At 36.7% G+C, this 16,242-nt stretch overlaps 1 protein-coding gene across 2 annotated transcripts in view; it reads right to left on the bottom strand.

The window, feature by feature from the left end:
• NAA15 (N-alpha-acetyltransferase 15, NatA auxiliary subunit) overlaps positions 1–16,242 on the bottom strand; it is an 85,566-nt gene that overhangs the window by 20,116 nt on the left and 49,208 nt on the right. For both annotated transcript variants that reach the window (XM_054486742.2, XM_054486744.2), the window contains exons 11-15: positions 12,881–13,050; positions 10,540–10,692; positions 9,873–10,001; positions 8,560–8,773; positions 133–326 (exon numbers count right to left, since the gene is read on the bottom strand). In XM_054486742.2, coding sequence (XP_054342717.1) covers positions 133–326; positions 8,560–8,773; positions 9,873–10,001; positions 10,540–10,692; positions 12,881–13,050 — 860 coding nt within the window. The remainder of the gene's footprint in view (positions 1–132; positions 327–8,559; positions 8,774–9,872; positions 10,002–10,539; positions 10,693–12,880; positions 13,051–16,242) is intronic.

The raw sequence follows: 16,242 nt of genomic DNA, 5'->3' as shown, positions 1-16,242 counted from the left end.
AAGAATACTAAAAAATAAAATAATTTTTGGCTCTAAAACCTATAATCACATTGGTCAAATAAGACAGTATAAAAATGACAACAGCTGGTCATAAAATGTCACTCAATTGTGCTAAACACTATTATTAAGTACCTTGGCCAGTTTCTCTGGAATAAGTTCTTCTTTTGGACCTCCAATCTCCTCATCATCATCATCCTTCTTCTTTTTCTGATTTCTCTGCTGCTTTTCTTTTTCTGCATTTTTTTTCTCTTCTTCTATCTGGGCTTTCTTTTGAGCTCTTCTTTGTTTATTACGTAGCTTCTTTAGCTCTTTGTCAGACATGTTTGCTGCAGGCAATAAGTTAATTAATAACAAGCATGTTAATCAGATTAGTAATTTTAAGTATTATTTGATACTACCAAACTCCCATTAAAAAATATTGCACGAGGCTGGGCATGGTGTCTCATGCCTGTAATCCCAGCACTTTGGGAGGCCGAGGTGGGCAGATGACCTGAGGTCAGGAGTTCGAGACCAGCCTGGTCAAAATGGTGAAACCCTGTCTCTACTAAAAATACAAAAATTAGTTGGGCGTGGTGGTGCACACCTGTAATCCCTGCTACTCAGGAGGCTGAGGTAGCATAATTGCTTGAACCCAGGAGGCAGAGGTTGCAGTGAACCAAGATCACACCACGGCACTCCAGCCTAGGAAACAAGAGCGAAACTCTGTCTCAAAAAACAAATTTAAAAAAATGTTGCATGGTATGGATGTAAATATCCCTATATGTACGCAGCCTTTTTTTTTGAGACGGAGTCTCACTCTGTCACCCATGCTGGAGTGCAGTGGCATGATCTCGGCTTACTGCAACCTCTGCCTCCCAGGTTCAAGCAATTCTCCTGCCTCAGCCTCCCAAGTAGCTGGGACCACAGGCATGCGCCACCACGCCCAGCTGATTTTTGTATTTTTAGTAGAGATGGGGTTTCACCATGTTGGTCAGGCTGGTCTCAAACTCCTGACCGCCTGATCCGCCTGCCTCGGCCTCCCAAAGTGCTGGGATTACAGGCGCGAGTCACCGCGCCCAGCAGTACGTAGCCTTTTAATGGTTCAATATCAGATAGCAAACAATGGAATCACTTCAGAAAACTTTCTTGAAACCATATGGGATATGCATGTAAACAAATGATCACAGCAAAACATACAAGTTAAACAGCAATATTAAACTATTTGCAATCTATGAATATAACAAGCTGTTGCATATCTCTATGGCTTCAGAGGACTATGCTCGCTTAGTTATGCCTTCTCTATCCTGGCCAAAAAATTATTCATTCTGTCTGTGCTGCCACTATGGCTAATATATTTTGCTTGTCACAATAGTTTGTTTATACAGCTGTCTCTCTTTTAAGCTATGAGCTCTTTGGTAAAGGAGATCCTGTCTAATCTGTAACCTTTTTATTTTCAGGGCCTAGCAGCATGCCGAAACATACAGACAACACTCAAATATTTGTTAACAGAATAAATGAATAACTCTATAGTAAATTAAAAATTTAATATTGAAAATTAACAATATCCCTAGAAGTATAAACTATTGACTGTCTCAAAAGACTGGAAATCACTGACAAATATGCTACAATATAGTGAAATATTTATATTGTTTTGATTTCAAGGAACAAATTTGAAAGCTAAAGGCTCATCCAGTATTTATTTGGATAACATCTGTTAATATAGAGAAATGAAAAAAGTCATTCCAAAATACACTACCACTGTGGTGATTTCAAAATATGCCCACAAATTCTTCCTTTAAAAAGGCAGACCCCCTCCCCACCTTAAACGTGGGCTATATTTAGTGACTCATGTGTAAGGAGTAACATGTACTATACACCAAGGTATGTAACATTAATATTAGGACATAAATGGACTATAGGTTCCTCCTTGCTTTCTCTTGGATCATTCAGAGGAAGCCAGCTCCTATATTATGAGGAAACTCAATCAATCTTGTGGAAAGACCAATGTGTGGCCAAGAACTGATGCCTCTGGCCATGAGAGTAAGCCATCATGGAAGGAGATCCTCCAAGCCAAGTCGATCCTTCAGATGCTCCAGCTGGCAACTTTCTTTTTTAATTTTAAAATATAAATAGAGACAAGGTCTCACTATGTTGACGAAGCTGGTCTCGAACTCCTAGACTCAAGCAACCCACCCACCTCAGTTTCCCAAAGCATTAGGATTACAGGCACGAACCACCGTGCCTAGCCAACATCTTGACTTCAGCTGCCTGAGAGACCCAGAGTCTTCAGAAACATACAGCTAAGTGACTTCTGAATTCTTGACACATAGTAACCGTCAGATAATAAATGGTTGCTATTTAAAGCTGCTATGTTTTTGAGTAATTTGTTTTGCAGCAATAGATAAACAACATAGATTTTGGTACCTGGACATGACATACTGCTGTAACAAAACCCTAAAATGTGGGAGTAACTTTGGAGCCAGGGAGTTGCAAAAGGTGGACATACTTTGAGTAGGGCTTTAGTGGAAGTTTGAAGAGCCTTGGACTATATTCATAGAAGTCTAGACTTTGAGGAGGCTGCAGGTGAGCCCTTAAAATGAAGTGAAGGATATGTTATAGCCACAGAGTAGCAGAAAGTTTAGCAACAGTGTTATAAAATGTGTCAAATGAACTCAGTGAGCTAACTAACTGAAGGGATTTTCAGGCAAAGTGCCCATGAAAAATGCAAGAGGACAAAGAAACTAAAGAAAAGAGACAGGGGCTTGATGGTTTTGAAAACTCTCAGTCTCTCCAGAAATGGCTTGCTGGGCAAAGATCAAAAAATATGTCAAGAGGGAAGGCAAAGGGCTTGGCATTACAATCTTTAGTTACTCAGAATATGGTGGTGCCTCACTATTTAGTCTGAAGAAAGGCTCTCTAAAAAATTTAAGAGTATGACTCACAGATTCTCTCAAACAATAAAACTTCTAAGAATTTGAGGGTGTTCTCCCCTCCATAGAAGCTCAAGGTATATGTGGATTCCAATAAGACTCACAAAAGATTCATGATGTTTATTTTATGGGCAGAAATAGTAAATCTGGAAGGAAAAGAACGACAGCACAAAATGAAAAGAGGTCTTTAGACTCTCAACATTTTACTGGCCAGAATACTGAAAAACTACTCAGTTGCAAACAACCGTTAACTTCCAAAAGAAAAAAAGGATAATTCAGAAAGTGGAACCAGGAACTCAGAGGGCAGGGCCAACAGCCACAGAAAATTATTCCAGTCTTGGGTCCTCATCAAAGAACTACTAAGCCATGCCCCACTGGACTTGAGGATGGATGTGGTAACTCCTGTGTGTCTCCTAATAATGTCTACAGTGGTCGTCCTATGCCTGTCTCATTTTATATTGGGTGTGTAGTTGACAAATAACTTGTAATTTTAGTTAACAGGATTTCATATTAAAAGAACTATAATTGAAAAGCCACACTTAAGGTTAAAAATAAAAAACTATACTCAAGGAGCTGCTCCAGCACCTGTACCTGATTTACATGACAAGATTCTGAACTTTAAGCTAATGTTACAATGGGATAGACTTCTGAAGGCCTTGAAATGGTTAACTATATTTTGCATATAAGAATAATGTAAGCTGAGCATGATGGCTCATGCCTGTAACAGCACTTTGGGAGGCCGAGGCAAGAGGATCACTTCAGCTCAGGACTTTGAAAACAGCCTGGGCAACACAGCAAGACCCCACCTCTACAAAGAATTTTTAAATTAGTTGGGCATGGTGGCATGTGCCTGTAGTCCTACCTACATGGCAGGCTGAGGTTGGGGGACTGGCTGAGCCCAGGAGTTTGAGGCTGCAATGAGCTATGACTGAGTCTCTGCACTCCAGCCTGGAAGACAGAGTGAGACCCTGTCTCAAAAATTAAAAAAAAAAAAAAACCCAAAAATGATAATGTAAATAATTTGTAACCAAAATGCAGACCACGACAGTTAAAATCATGTCTACAAATTCTTCAATTCTCCTCCCCTCAAATGTAGGTTGTGCTTGGTGACTCTTTTCTGACCAATTAGAATGTGAAGGAAGTAATGGTGTGATGTCAGGAGAACAGAACATTAAAAAGGTGTTGCAGCTTCTTCCTTTCTCTGTCATAATTAGCTACCATGTCTTCAGAAACTTTAGAAACTCTACGGAGAGACTAAGAACTAAGGTCTCATGCCAACAGCCAGGTTGAGTAAGCCATCTAGGAAATGGATCCCTTCAGTCCTAGCCAAGCCTTCCAATGATGGCAGGCCCATCCAAAATCTCAACTACAACTTCCTAAGAGACCTTGAGTCAGAGTCACTTAGACACTTCTGAATTCCTGACCCAAAAAAAGGGTTATTTTAAGCTGCTAAATTTAGGGATTAATTTATGATGCAGCAATAGATAACATAAAGCCAACGAAAACAAATGCATTGTTTATCTTTTTCCTAGTGAAGAATCCCTTAATACTAAAAACAAAACGCAAAAAAAAAAAAAATTCTAATAGAGACCAAAAAATTACATTCTGGAAACACAAAACTATAAATGGATGGCAACATAAGCACTGACCATTTTAACAACTGGTAAAATAAATGCTACCACTTGTAGCCTTGCTGCATGACAGATATAATGCATACCTTATATTTTTTCTCTCTTTCTTTTTTTCTTTGAAACACGGTCTCACTCTGTCGTCCAGGCTGGAGTGTAGTGGCGAACATGGTTCACTGCAGCTCTGACTTCCAGGGTTCAAATGATCCTTCCACTCCTGCCTCCTGAGTAGCTAGAACTACAGGTGCTCACCACCATGCCTGTTTTGTTTGGTTGGTTGGGGTTTTTTTTGTATTTGTAGAGACAGAGTTTCACCATGTTGCCCAGGCTGGTCTCGGACTCCTGGACTCAAATGATCCACCTGCCTTGGCCTCCAAAAGTGCTGGGATTACAGGTGTGTGCCACTGCACCCAGCCCATACCCCATACATTGTATTTCATTTGATATCCTCAACAACCTCATGAATTAGAGTATAATATTATTTTATCTATGAGAAAACTGAGGTTTCAGAGGAAAATAACTCAGAGTCATGGTAAAAGGCAGAGCAAGGATGTAAACCTACTTCACTTGGACTCCAAAGTCTAGGCTTCTTCTATGCTATACTAAACTCCAGATGATTAAAAAGACAAATGTAGGCCGCACGTGGTGGCTCACACCTGTAATCCCAGCACTTTGGGAGGCCAAGGCAGGTGGATCACCTGAGGTCAGGAGTTCGAGACCAGCCCGACCAACATGGAGAAACCCCATCTCTACTAAAAATACAAAAATTAGCCAGAAGTGGTGGCGGGTGCCTGTAATCCCAGCTACTCAGGAGGCTGAGGCAGGACAATTGCTTGATACCAGGAGGCAGAGGTTGCAGTGAGCCAAGATTGTACCATTGCACTCTAGCCTGGGTGAAAAGAGCAAAACTCCATCTCAAAAATAAATAAATAAATATTGAACTTTATCATGCAGCATTATTAGTACTACCTCTATAGAAAAAAAGGCAGCAAGTACACTTTCGTTCCTACTAATCACTACTGTTTTAGCAACTCTAACCATACCAGAAGACATAAGGGGGAAAGGTATAAATATTGAAAGAAATAAAACTACTGCCATTTACAGATTAACATAATGGCCTACATAGAAAATTTTCAAAAATCAACTGAAAAATGATTTAACCTAGTATCAGAAACTTTCCAGAAGACAAGCTAATTCTACCATGTATGCATAAGCAAAAATCTGCAAAAACACGAAAACCCTAAAGACACAGTATTAGATTGAGAAAAACGGATCATAACAACAGAAACCTATCTGTGTACTGATGTCAATACTATGTAGTTTTAATCATACTTTAATATAGTTAGACCAAGAAACCATGCCTATGACCTACTACATTATTTTTTTCAGAATTTATTATGATAAAGGTAGCATTTGAAATCAGTGAGGAATACAAAAACCTATTCAATAAATATTACTGAGGAAATAGCAGTCTATTTTGGGGAGGAAGGGAGGTGGAAAGCCACCCTCCACCTGACAACGTATATAAAAATTTGAATGTTTAAAGAGCCAAATCTAAAAAATTGCAAAGCAGAAGTATTAGAAGAAAAACACAGAAGATATTCATAAATACATTTTAAATTTTTAAGTAGAAAAAGCCTTTCTAAGCAAGACCTAGAAGCCACAAAAAGACTAAATATTAAAAATTAAAACTTGTATATAATGAAAGATACTCATCTTAAAGGATAAAACCCAAGTGAAAAAAAGAAAACATATAATCCACTCCATTAAAAATCTAGAAATTGGCCAAACATAGTGGCTTATGCCTGTAATCCCAACAACTTGGGAGGCCAAGGCAGGAGAATCACTTGAGCCAAGGGGTCAAGACAAGCCTGGGCAACACAGCAAGACCATGTCTCTACAAAATTAAATTAGCTGGGTGCAGTGGCATGCACCTGTAGTCCCAACTACTCAGGAGGCTGAGTTGAGAGGACTGCCTGAGCCCAGGAGCTCAAGGCTGCAGTGAGCTATGATCCCTTTAGTGGACTCCAGACTGGGAAAAGTATGAGATCCTGTCTCAAACAAAACAAAACAAACAAACAAAATACAGAAATTGTAAACTAGATATTTTGCCCAACATACAAAAATATAAAGGAACGATAACATTCAGAGCTGGCAATAATGTAAAATAAAAGAAAACCTCAATACCCATGTTGGTGGTAATAAAAACTGATGAACCTTTTATCCCAAATTCTCATACCCTTCAACCCACCGATTTCCACTTCGAATAATCCATGCTAAATAAATATGCACATAATTGTGTACAAGGACATTTACTATAGTACTATAATGGTGAAAAAATTCACATAGATTCCTACATAGTTATTAAAATGTTAACAGTTAAAATAATAATTATGATAGGCAGACATGCAGCAATACTATTAAATGGGGTAAAAAGTCTAAGTTGCAGAACACTGAGTATGATATAAACCCAATTATGGACTAAGAAAAATAAATCAAACAAGAAACCCTGCAAAGAACCATCCTGAAATGCATGTGTATATGTACACATAGAACTCTGGAAACTGTAGTTGTGCATAAAGGGAACTGATCCTTTCACAGGGATAATTGCTGGAATGCAGAATGGGTGGGAGAAAAGTGAAAGGGGATCTTCATATTTGCTAAGTATACTTCTGTCTTAATAGTCTCAGCTTTGAAAAGTTAATTGCGTATTATTTGTATAATTTGAAGAAGAGAAGGAGGGAGGCAGAAGAATAAAAAGAAAGAAAAACAAAAGAAGCCAGAGGGTCATAGCTCTCAACTTTAACAGTAAATTGTCCAACAGATTCTTCTTACTGGTGTTTTCTTCTAAGTTGAAGCAACACCAACAGGTAGAAAGAGATTCAAGTGATATCTGTACAAAGGCTTCAGTATGTGACCTTAGAAATTTCTAAACTGTCCTTAGGCAACAGGAAGTAAAAATTAACGACAAATTAGCAAAATAATTCAAAAGCTGTTTAGCAGGAAGAAGGCTATAGAAAGTAGCCAATCATATCCTCCAAAAAGGAATAGGCTCAAAAGAAAAAAAAAATCTAACACACTTTTTATGCCCCAATTCCTACCACATTTTTGCCACGAATAAGTCACAAAATTTGTATTTTTCTACGTATGAGATCACTCATTCTCAGGTTCTTCCCCAAATAACTGTCTAAGGAAGACTTCTCTCTAGTCATTCTGATACCCTGCTATAAAAATAGTACATTAAAAATGAGTCAAATGATAAGTCACTGTGCAATTTTCCTAGCTTTATCCCAAGCTGGTTTTTAATGTTCAAGCAATATTCATTCTTAGTAGGTAAATTATAAATTACTATTAAAAAGAGGAATAGGCTGGAATAGTGGCTCATGCCTGTAATCCCAGCACTTTAGGAGGCCAATCCCAGCACTCTGGGAGGCTGAGGTGGGCAGATCACTTGAGGTCAGGGGTTCGAGGCCAGCCTGGACAACATGGTGAAACCCCGTCTCCACTAAAAACACAAAATTAGCCAGGCGTGGTGGTGGGCACCTGTAATCCCAGCTACTCAGAAGGCTGCGGCAGGAGAATCGCTTGAACCTGGGAGGTTGCAGTGAGCCGAGATCGTGCACTGCATTCCAGCATGGGAAACAGAGTGAGGCTCCATCTCAAAAAAATAACTAGTAATACTAATAGCCAACACTAATGTAGAATTATAATACTAATTATACAATTAGCAATCTAGTACTTGTAAAATAGTTAGCAATTTATAATTTTGGGTAAACCAGATATTAAATGTAAAACTCATAACATGCAAACTTCTTAAATGCCAATGAATAACTGCAAATTAAATTCTTGTTTAACTTTGGAAGCACAAAAGTAAACATTTTTCTTTTGTTGTTTAGAGAACCTTGTATAATATCTTCCCTCATGGTGCTCAAGACATGGAGCAATACTATTAAATGAAAAACATAATACACATAAATACACATAAACACATCAGAGCACAACAAGAACTCTGAATATTATACCTGTATCAGCTTCATGTTCCTTATTCTCATCCGTAAGGGGGTTGTCATGAAGCTTCAAATAGATCTCTATAGCAATTCTTGCTGCCTTGAAGTAAAATGGATGCTGTCGAAGTACATCTTCTAGTTTTAATAAGTCCACATATGATCTAAGGGTAATCTTCCTCATACAGTATGTATGAAAGTCAAACTGGTCATCAGTGATTTCTATAAAATGCTAACAAAATTATCTTTTTATTATTATACCGAAGTACAGCAATGGCTAAGAAAACTATAAAATCAAAGCCTTGGAACACTTTTACTTTGGCATGAAAAAAACTAGTAAAATTTTAAAAAAACAATTACAATTATTCAACAGGAATATTTTGCATTTCAAATAAGCAAATACAGTTAGCCATTGTCTAGCACAGGATATGGCATACTGCAGGCACAGAATCATTTGTTGAAAAAGGAAGCCTCAAAAATGTTTATTCATTATCCCTTCCTTAATTATACTTAAAGCTATTGTGACAACATCAAACATAATTTATTAACATACATAGTAGTGCAAGTAGATTCACATGTTAAACATTGAGTTTTTATATTTAGAATCATTTGCAAAGGATTATAAGATGTATTTGGTGATTTTTTTTGAGGATACAAATCTGAATCCTATGCAATGTGATGCTGGTATGTGGAAAAGAAATCAATTAGCAAGTAAGTCAAGCAAACGGGAACTTGACGCATTTCAACTAAGCTTTGGGATTCTATACTTGACAATACTGCAAATGTGAAATTAGTTATATAAACTATGTTTATCTGTGTAAAACACAAAAAAGAAAAACCAACCACTAGTCATAGAAATGAGTCAAACGTGAAGAGGATTAAGAAAACAATTTTATCAAAAAGCATGAAATTAGATAAGCTACAGCAGAAATATTGTGAAAAGTCTTCCAACATTTATATCTTACCAAGGGTATATGGCATCATCAATAAATTCTACAACGAACAGGGTCCTAGGAGTACTTTAATCAGCTGTGTATGTATTACTAAAGCGGCAGCAGCAATTTGAAAGGTTCAAAAATCAATAAAAACATAACCAAGATACAAAATTTCCATAAAGTTTTTTTAAAAAAGAGTTCTTATTGAAAGACAATAGAGACCCTGGCTGAAAATGTAGTCTATATTTCCATTATGAAAACTGAAAAAAAGTGAATACTGATTTTAAAAAGCACCTACTATGAATTATAAAGAGATAGAAGAGAAAAAAACTATGAAATTTGTCCAAAACCATCGACAGAATAAAACAAGAAAACTTTTATGTAGAAGGTACTTACTCTCTCAATCTCATGACATTTCTTAAGTGCTTCACCAAATTTATTCATTGCTTTATAAGCCTGGGCACATTCTGTTTGGAACCACATGCACTGCATTTCATTCAAATTCTCTACCGCTGATGTTCCTTCCTATACAGAAATCAAATATTTTCAAGATCATTTTTTATCAAAGACATCATTCTACCACAGAATTTTAAAAAACAAAGATGTTAAGCTGATTTGGACTCTTTCAAAAAAATTTTTAAAACATTCTTAAAGAATAGTTAACATGGGAAAGCAATTGAAATTCTCTACTAAAAATAATTTGTAGTTTCACAAGTGATTAAACGAAAGGTCTACATAATTGAGGGTAGGGATTAATACAAGAAAAAGAACACCACCACACAGCAGGTATTCAATAAATATTAGTTCCCTTGACCCCTAAAAAATTTATCTGAACATACATCAATATAAACCAGTTTAAAAGTCCATTGTACAACCCTCTAAAAGGAAAATCCTTTATACCAATGTTGACTCCAGTATCTTCTGATACAGTGATTTAATTAAAATCTTGGCTATTTTGGTGTCAAAAACATTAAAGACAAACTTTGAAAAATAAGCATGGTATACAAGTATGAACTGGCTCATGTCTTCTTTATTCATAATTAAGAACACTAGCTGTACAAACCCTTGTAAACTTTGAGCACATTTCTTCAGCTTCTTTAATCAGGTTGGCTTTTAGCATGTATTTTGCACATTTGGAGTTGATAAATCTGTCTGCTGTGTCCAAGGCCTGGGCCTCATCCATCCACCTTGCAGCTTCTTTAATATTTCCAGCATGCTTATAAGGTACAAAAGCAAAATAAACCGGTTAGTATGCTAAGTTTACTGTGCAGGTAATTCATTATCTGTTGATAAATAATTTAAAAACAAATGAAAGTAAAGGCATTCTTGTGATTCTTAGATGCTAATCAATATAAAATAATGCATTCTTCCACAATATAAGTTCCCTTTTTCCAGCCTTTTAGAATGTAAGCTGTCTGACAGTAAAGACTTATTTTAATAGTTTTGTCTACTGTTAATATCGCCATTGCCTAAAACTGCCTGGCACATAGTAAAAATACTCAAAAATAATTGTTAAAGAATAAATAAGGCCAGGCGCTGTAGCTCATGCCTGTAATCCCAGCACTTTGGGAGGCCGAGCTGGGTGGATCACTGAGATCAGGAATTCAAGTCCAACTTGGCCAACATGGTGAAACCCCATCTCTACTAAAAACACAAAAGTAAACCAAGGGTGGTGGCGCATGCCTGTAATCCCAGCTACTTGGAAGGCTGAGGCAGGAGAATCACTTTAACCCAGGAGGTGCAGGTTGCAGTGAGTTGAGATCGTGCCACTGCACTCTAGCCTGGGTGACAGTAAGACTCCATGTCAATAAAAAAGAATAAATAATAACAGAAGTCTTTTTTTTTTTTTTGAGATGGGAGTCTCATTCTGTCACCCAGACTAGAGTACAGTGGCACAATCTTGGCTCACTGCAACCTCCGCCTCCCGGGTTCAAGCAATTCTCCTGCCTCAGGCTCCCAAGTAGCTGGGCCTGCCACCACGCTTGGCTAATTTTTGTATTTTTAGTAGAGATGGGGTTTCACCATATTGGCCAAGCTGGTCTTGAACTCCTGACTTTGTGATCCGCCCACTTTGGCCTCCAAAAGTGCTGGGATTACAGCCATGAGCCACAGCTCCCGGCCAATACTAGAAATCTTTAAGTCAAAACATAATTAAATGTGAAAGTCATAAAAGGCATGGCCAAATCTCTACGCTAAAGGAACCATGGAAACATTACTGATTAGGACCATTAGTAGACATTCCCCAATGTTCCTCATTCTAAGTTACCTAACTAGTCCATTTGGCAAAGTTTCAAAACTAATGAGCCATAATCTAGTTTTAAAAAGTGCTTCTTGGCACATGTATACCTATGTAACAAACCTGCACGTTGTGCACATGTACCCTAGAACTTAAAGTATAATTTAAAAAAAAATCTAAAAATAAAAAAATAATAATAAATAAATAAATAATAAAAAGTGTTTCTTTAGCCGGGTGCAGAGGCTCATGCCCATAATCTCAGCACTTTGGGAGGCTAAAACAGGTGGATCACTTTAGGCCAGGAGTTCGAGACCAGCCTAGCCAACATGGCGAAACTCCATCTCTACAAATGATACAAAAATTAGCTGGGTATGGTGGTGCATGCCTATAATCCCAGCTACCACTCCGGAGGCTGAGGCATGAGAACTGCTTCAACCCAGGAGGCAGACATTGCAGGAAGCTGAGATCGCGCCACTGTACTCCAGCCTGGGTGACGCAGTGATACTCTTTCTCTCTCTCTCAAAAAACAAAACAAAACCAAAAAAACAAAAAAAAACTTCTTAAATATTACTTAATTTCATTATTTTCTTGCTAAATAAATTACTGGTTTATTATCAGTCCCTCAAGAGCTTTCATTACTAAATTTTATTTGCAATAAGACAGAGAAAAGCCAACTTTATTTTAAGATGATACTAAAATATATGACTAAAAATTCTCAAGCAAGGCCCAGGAGTTGAGAAGTCAAAAGAGATAACCTGTAGAATTCATAATAGAATCTTCACAGTTTCATCTCATTAACATTGCCAGATACTGGTATGTTATCATATTCAAATTTTAATAGAAATACACATTTCACAGCAAATAAAATTTCTTTTGGATTACCTATAACTCTCCAAACCCAAGAGAATTACCAGATACGTGTGAATGCATATACATTAATATATGTATGTAAGTATGTGTGTGTATACGGATATAGATAAATGACCAAATTAGCATGACCACAACAAGTCTCAAAGTAATTGGACTGAGAAATGTACTATACTTGTTATTTCATGTTTTTTGAGTTATCAAATGTCACTTTTCCTATATTTAGAATCTATAAAATACAGAGAAAAAGTTCAAGACAAGCCTCATTACCTTATAAGAAAATAGAAAAAAAGATTTTTACCTTATAGATTTTAGCTTTCACGAGAAAGAGTTCTATTAATGTAGGTGTACTTTCAATAGCAGTATTTATGTACTCCAAAGCAATAGATGGCTGACCAATTTTGTCATAATGTTGTGCCAAGTAGTACTGGACCCAAAGTAATGTGGTTGGTGGTTCCTCCTTTCCATCATCTTAGGAGAAGAGGGAGAAGAAACCAAGATGAGGCATTACATATATTAAGAGCACCCCCCAAAATGGTCCCTATGTTTATTAACAAGGGAGGTACTATGAAAGGAGTTTATTTATGTATCTAGCTATAAAACTCCTCCTAAGTTTATAAGTTCTTTGGAAAGGTCCATATTTTCTTTTCTGCATCCTTATAACCCCTAGCACATCCCTTTCATATAATAACTTTATGAAACAAACATGCGAGATAAATAAGGTCTAACTACCTAGAAAGAAAACTGAAACAGGTAGGGGGGAGACAAGCTATACTAGAACTATGAGAGCATACCGATCAGGATGTTATTTATAAAGGGGGAAGAAATTAAATGTTCTCTGTTCATGTGAGGTTAAAAAAAAAAAAAAGCCCTGGCTGCTTAATTGAGTTTCTAGCTAATGCACCAAACTGTTTATAAATATACTTGTAATGTGGTTATTTTGAATTTGGTGATTATATTCTTAATATATTTTAATATGCTGAATATGCAAAGATGCATAATTTAAGTCAAATAAAAACTATACCCCAAAAATGAGATGACAAGTAAAAAAATTTTTATATTTTAGTTCATGATTTAATTTTAATATACTGACAAGAAAATGTGTAAGTTAAATATACAACCCACACATTAAAAAATTCTTTTTTAATACAAATTTCTAAAATCTGAGAACTGATATGTGCTTTCAAAGAAAGCAACAGATTGCTTTTTTTAAAATTTTTCCTAGTAAAAGCAGGATGGCTCAGTGGACAAATAATAGGAGTGGAACTCACCAACTCCCCATCTGATAGATCTGCAACAAAAGTGCTGCATATTCTTGGGCATGTCATTGAACCTCTTCCACATTTGTAAAATATGTAGGAAAATGCTGATAATCAAAGGAACATTATGATGATTAACCAATGAAATCATGGAAAAAAGTAGTACTATTAAATTAATCTGAGACCTAGAAACAATGACCAACCCAATAGCAATATGCACCCAGGGTCCCATACCGGGCTTTCCCACTACAGGAACCAGAAATCCTAGGAAAAACAATTGATTCCAGATCTGCAGTGGCAGCAATAAACTGGAATATCTTGTCTTATTAACACCCAAGAAGTTATCAACTACTACTATGGTATGTAAAGAATGGGACCATTTGAGATTTGTAATGTGGTTATTTTGAATTTGGTGATTATATTCTTAATATATTTTAATACCATGCTGAATATGCAACATCAAATATTTGATATAAAACATCAAATATGCTTAAATCCATGAATTCATAATACTTTTAAAAAACGTATTTGCTGTCTTTGAAGGATGCTATTGAACCAACAATTCATTATTTTGAAAACTGGTAAAGAAATTTTAAAAAGCAGGAAGTGGGGAGAAAAAAATCCATTTATCATGCTTTTCCTATGCAAACTGAAACATTGTGTAAACAGATAATAGAGGAAGAAAATTTTCTCTTTTAAAATAATAAAGAATAATAGAGTATCACCAGTTGGTAATCCTTAACAATTGCTAACATATAAAACAAACACTGTATGCCTACTAATAGAAGAATATGCCACCACCTGTAAGAATCTCACTCACTCCTCTGTTTAAAAAACAAAAGCAAAACCATCAAAACAATATTGAATCTCATCAAATCTCTAGTTGGATCTGTCCATTAGAAGATCCTGTCATGACAGAAGTGTCCTGTATTTTCCCTTTCCAACATGGTAGGCATTAACTATATATAGCTATTGAGCAGCACTTAAAATGTGGCTACTGCAACCGAGGAATGGAATTTATTTTATTTAATTTTTTAAAATTTTAATTAGCCACTGGGCTATTGGCTATCATACTAGCAACAAACTTCTACATCGAACTACCAGTTTATAGGAAATTCAGAGAGCAAGGAATAATGTGTTAAGCAACACATGGGGTACAGTCAGCAAACTCTAGACTGGGAAAACTGAAAAAAAAAAAAAAAATTTCTTCAACAAATAAATTGCAGGAAAAGGGATAGGAAACCCAAAAGATAAAAAGAGTTTAAGAGACACATCAACCAAATTCAAAGTACACATCTTATCTGAATCTTCATTCCAACAAACTTCAAAAAAGGTAAGGCAAAAAAAAAAAAAAAGACATTTATAACATAACTGGAAATGTAAACATGGACTGAATAGTTATTATTAAGAAAATATTAATTTTTTGTCAGGCATGGTGGCTCATGCCTATAATCCCAGGACCTTGGGAGGCCGAAGCAGGCGGATCACTTGAGGTCAGGAGTTCGAGACCAGCCTGGCCTGGCCAATATGGTGAGACCCCATCTCTACCAAAAATACAAAAATTAGCCAGGCATGGTGGCGGGCACCTGTCCCAGCTACTCGGGAGGCTGAGGCAGGAGAATCACTTGCACCTGGGAGGTGGAGGTTGCAGTGAACTGAGATCATGCCACTGTACACCAGCCTGGATGACAGAGCAAGACTCCATCTCAAAAAATATATATATTAATTTTCAGGTATGAGAATGGTATTAGGTTATGTTTTAGGTTAAGTCCTTCTCTTTAGACATACTGAAATATCCATGGATAAAGTGATGTGATGTTTGGATCTGCTTCAGAATAATATGGGAGTAGAGAAAAGTAGGAGAGGCTATAAATAAATTCAATTATGAATTAAAAATTATTGCAGATGAGTGCTGGGTAAAGACAGGATTATTATACTGTTGCATTTAGTTTTCTAGATGTTTTTAAAATTTTACATAACATTCTTTTCAATAAACTAATGTGAGGCGGGACACAGTGGCCCATACCTATAATCTCAACACTTTAAGAGGCCAATGCAAGAGGATCACTTGAGCCCAGGAGTTTGAGACCAGCCTGGGCAACAAAGTGAGACCCTAAGTCTACAAAAAATTTAAAAATTAGCCTGGCATGATGGTGCATGCCTGTGGTCCCAGCTATACAGAGGATAGAGGCAGGAGGATCGCTTGAGCCCAGGAGGTCGAGGCTGCAGTGAGCTGTGTTCACACCACTGCACTCCAGCCTGGGGAACAGAGCAAGACCATGTCTCAAAAAAACCCAAAACACAAAAAACAAAGATAATGTAATTCTCTTCTAACCAAATATCATCACACAATGTGCAAATTAATGGATCTCCCTCTTAAAGAGAAAAAAATTTAATGCACTAT

This window comes from Pongo pygmaeus, chromosome 3 (genome assembly GCF_028885625.2).
Source record: "Pongo pygmaeus isolate AG05252 chromosome 3, NHGRI_mPonPyg2-v2.0_pri, whole genome shotgun sequence".
NCBI lineage: Eukaryota > Metazoa > Chordata > Mammalia > Primates > Hominidae > Pongo > Pongo pygmaeus.
This window is presented reverse-complemented; position numbering and strand designations above follow the sequence as displayed.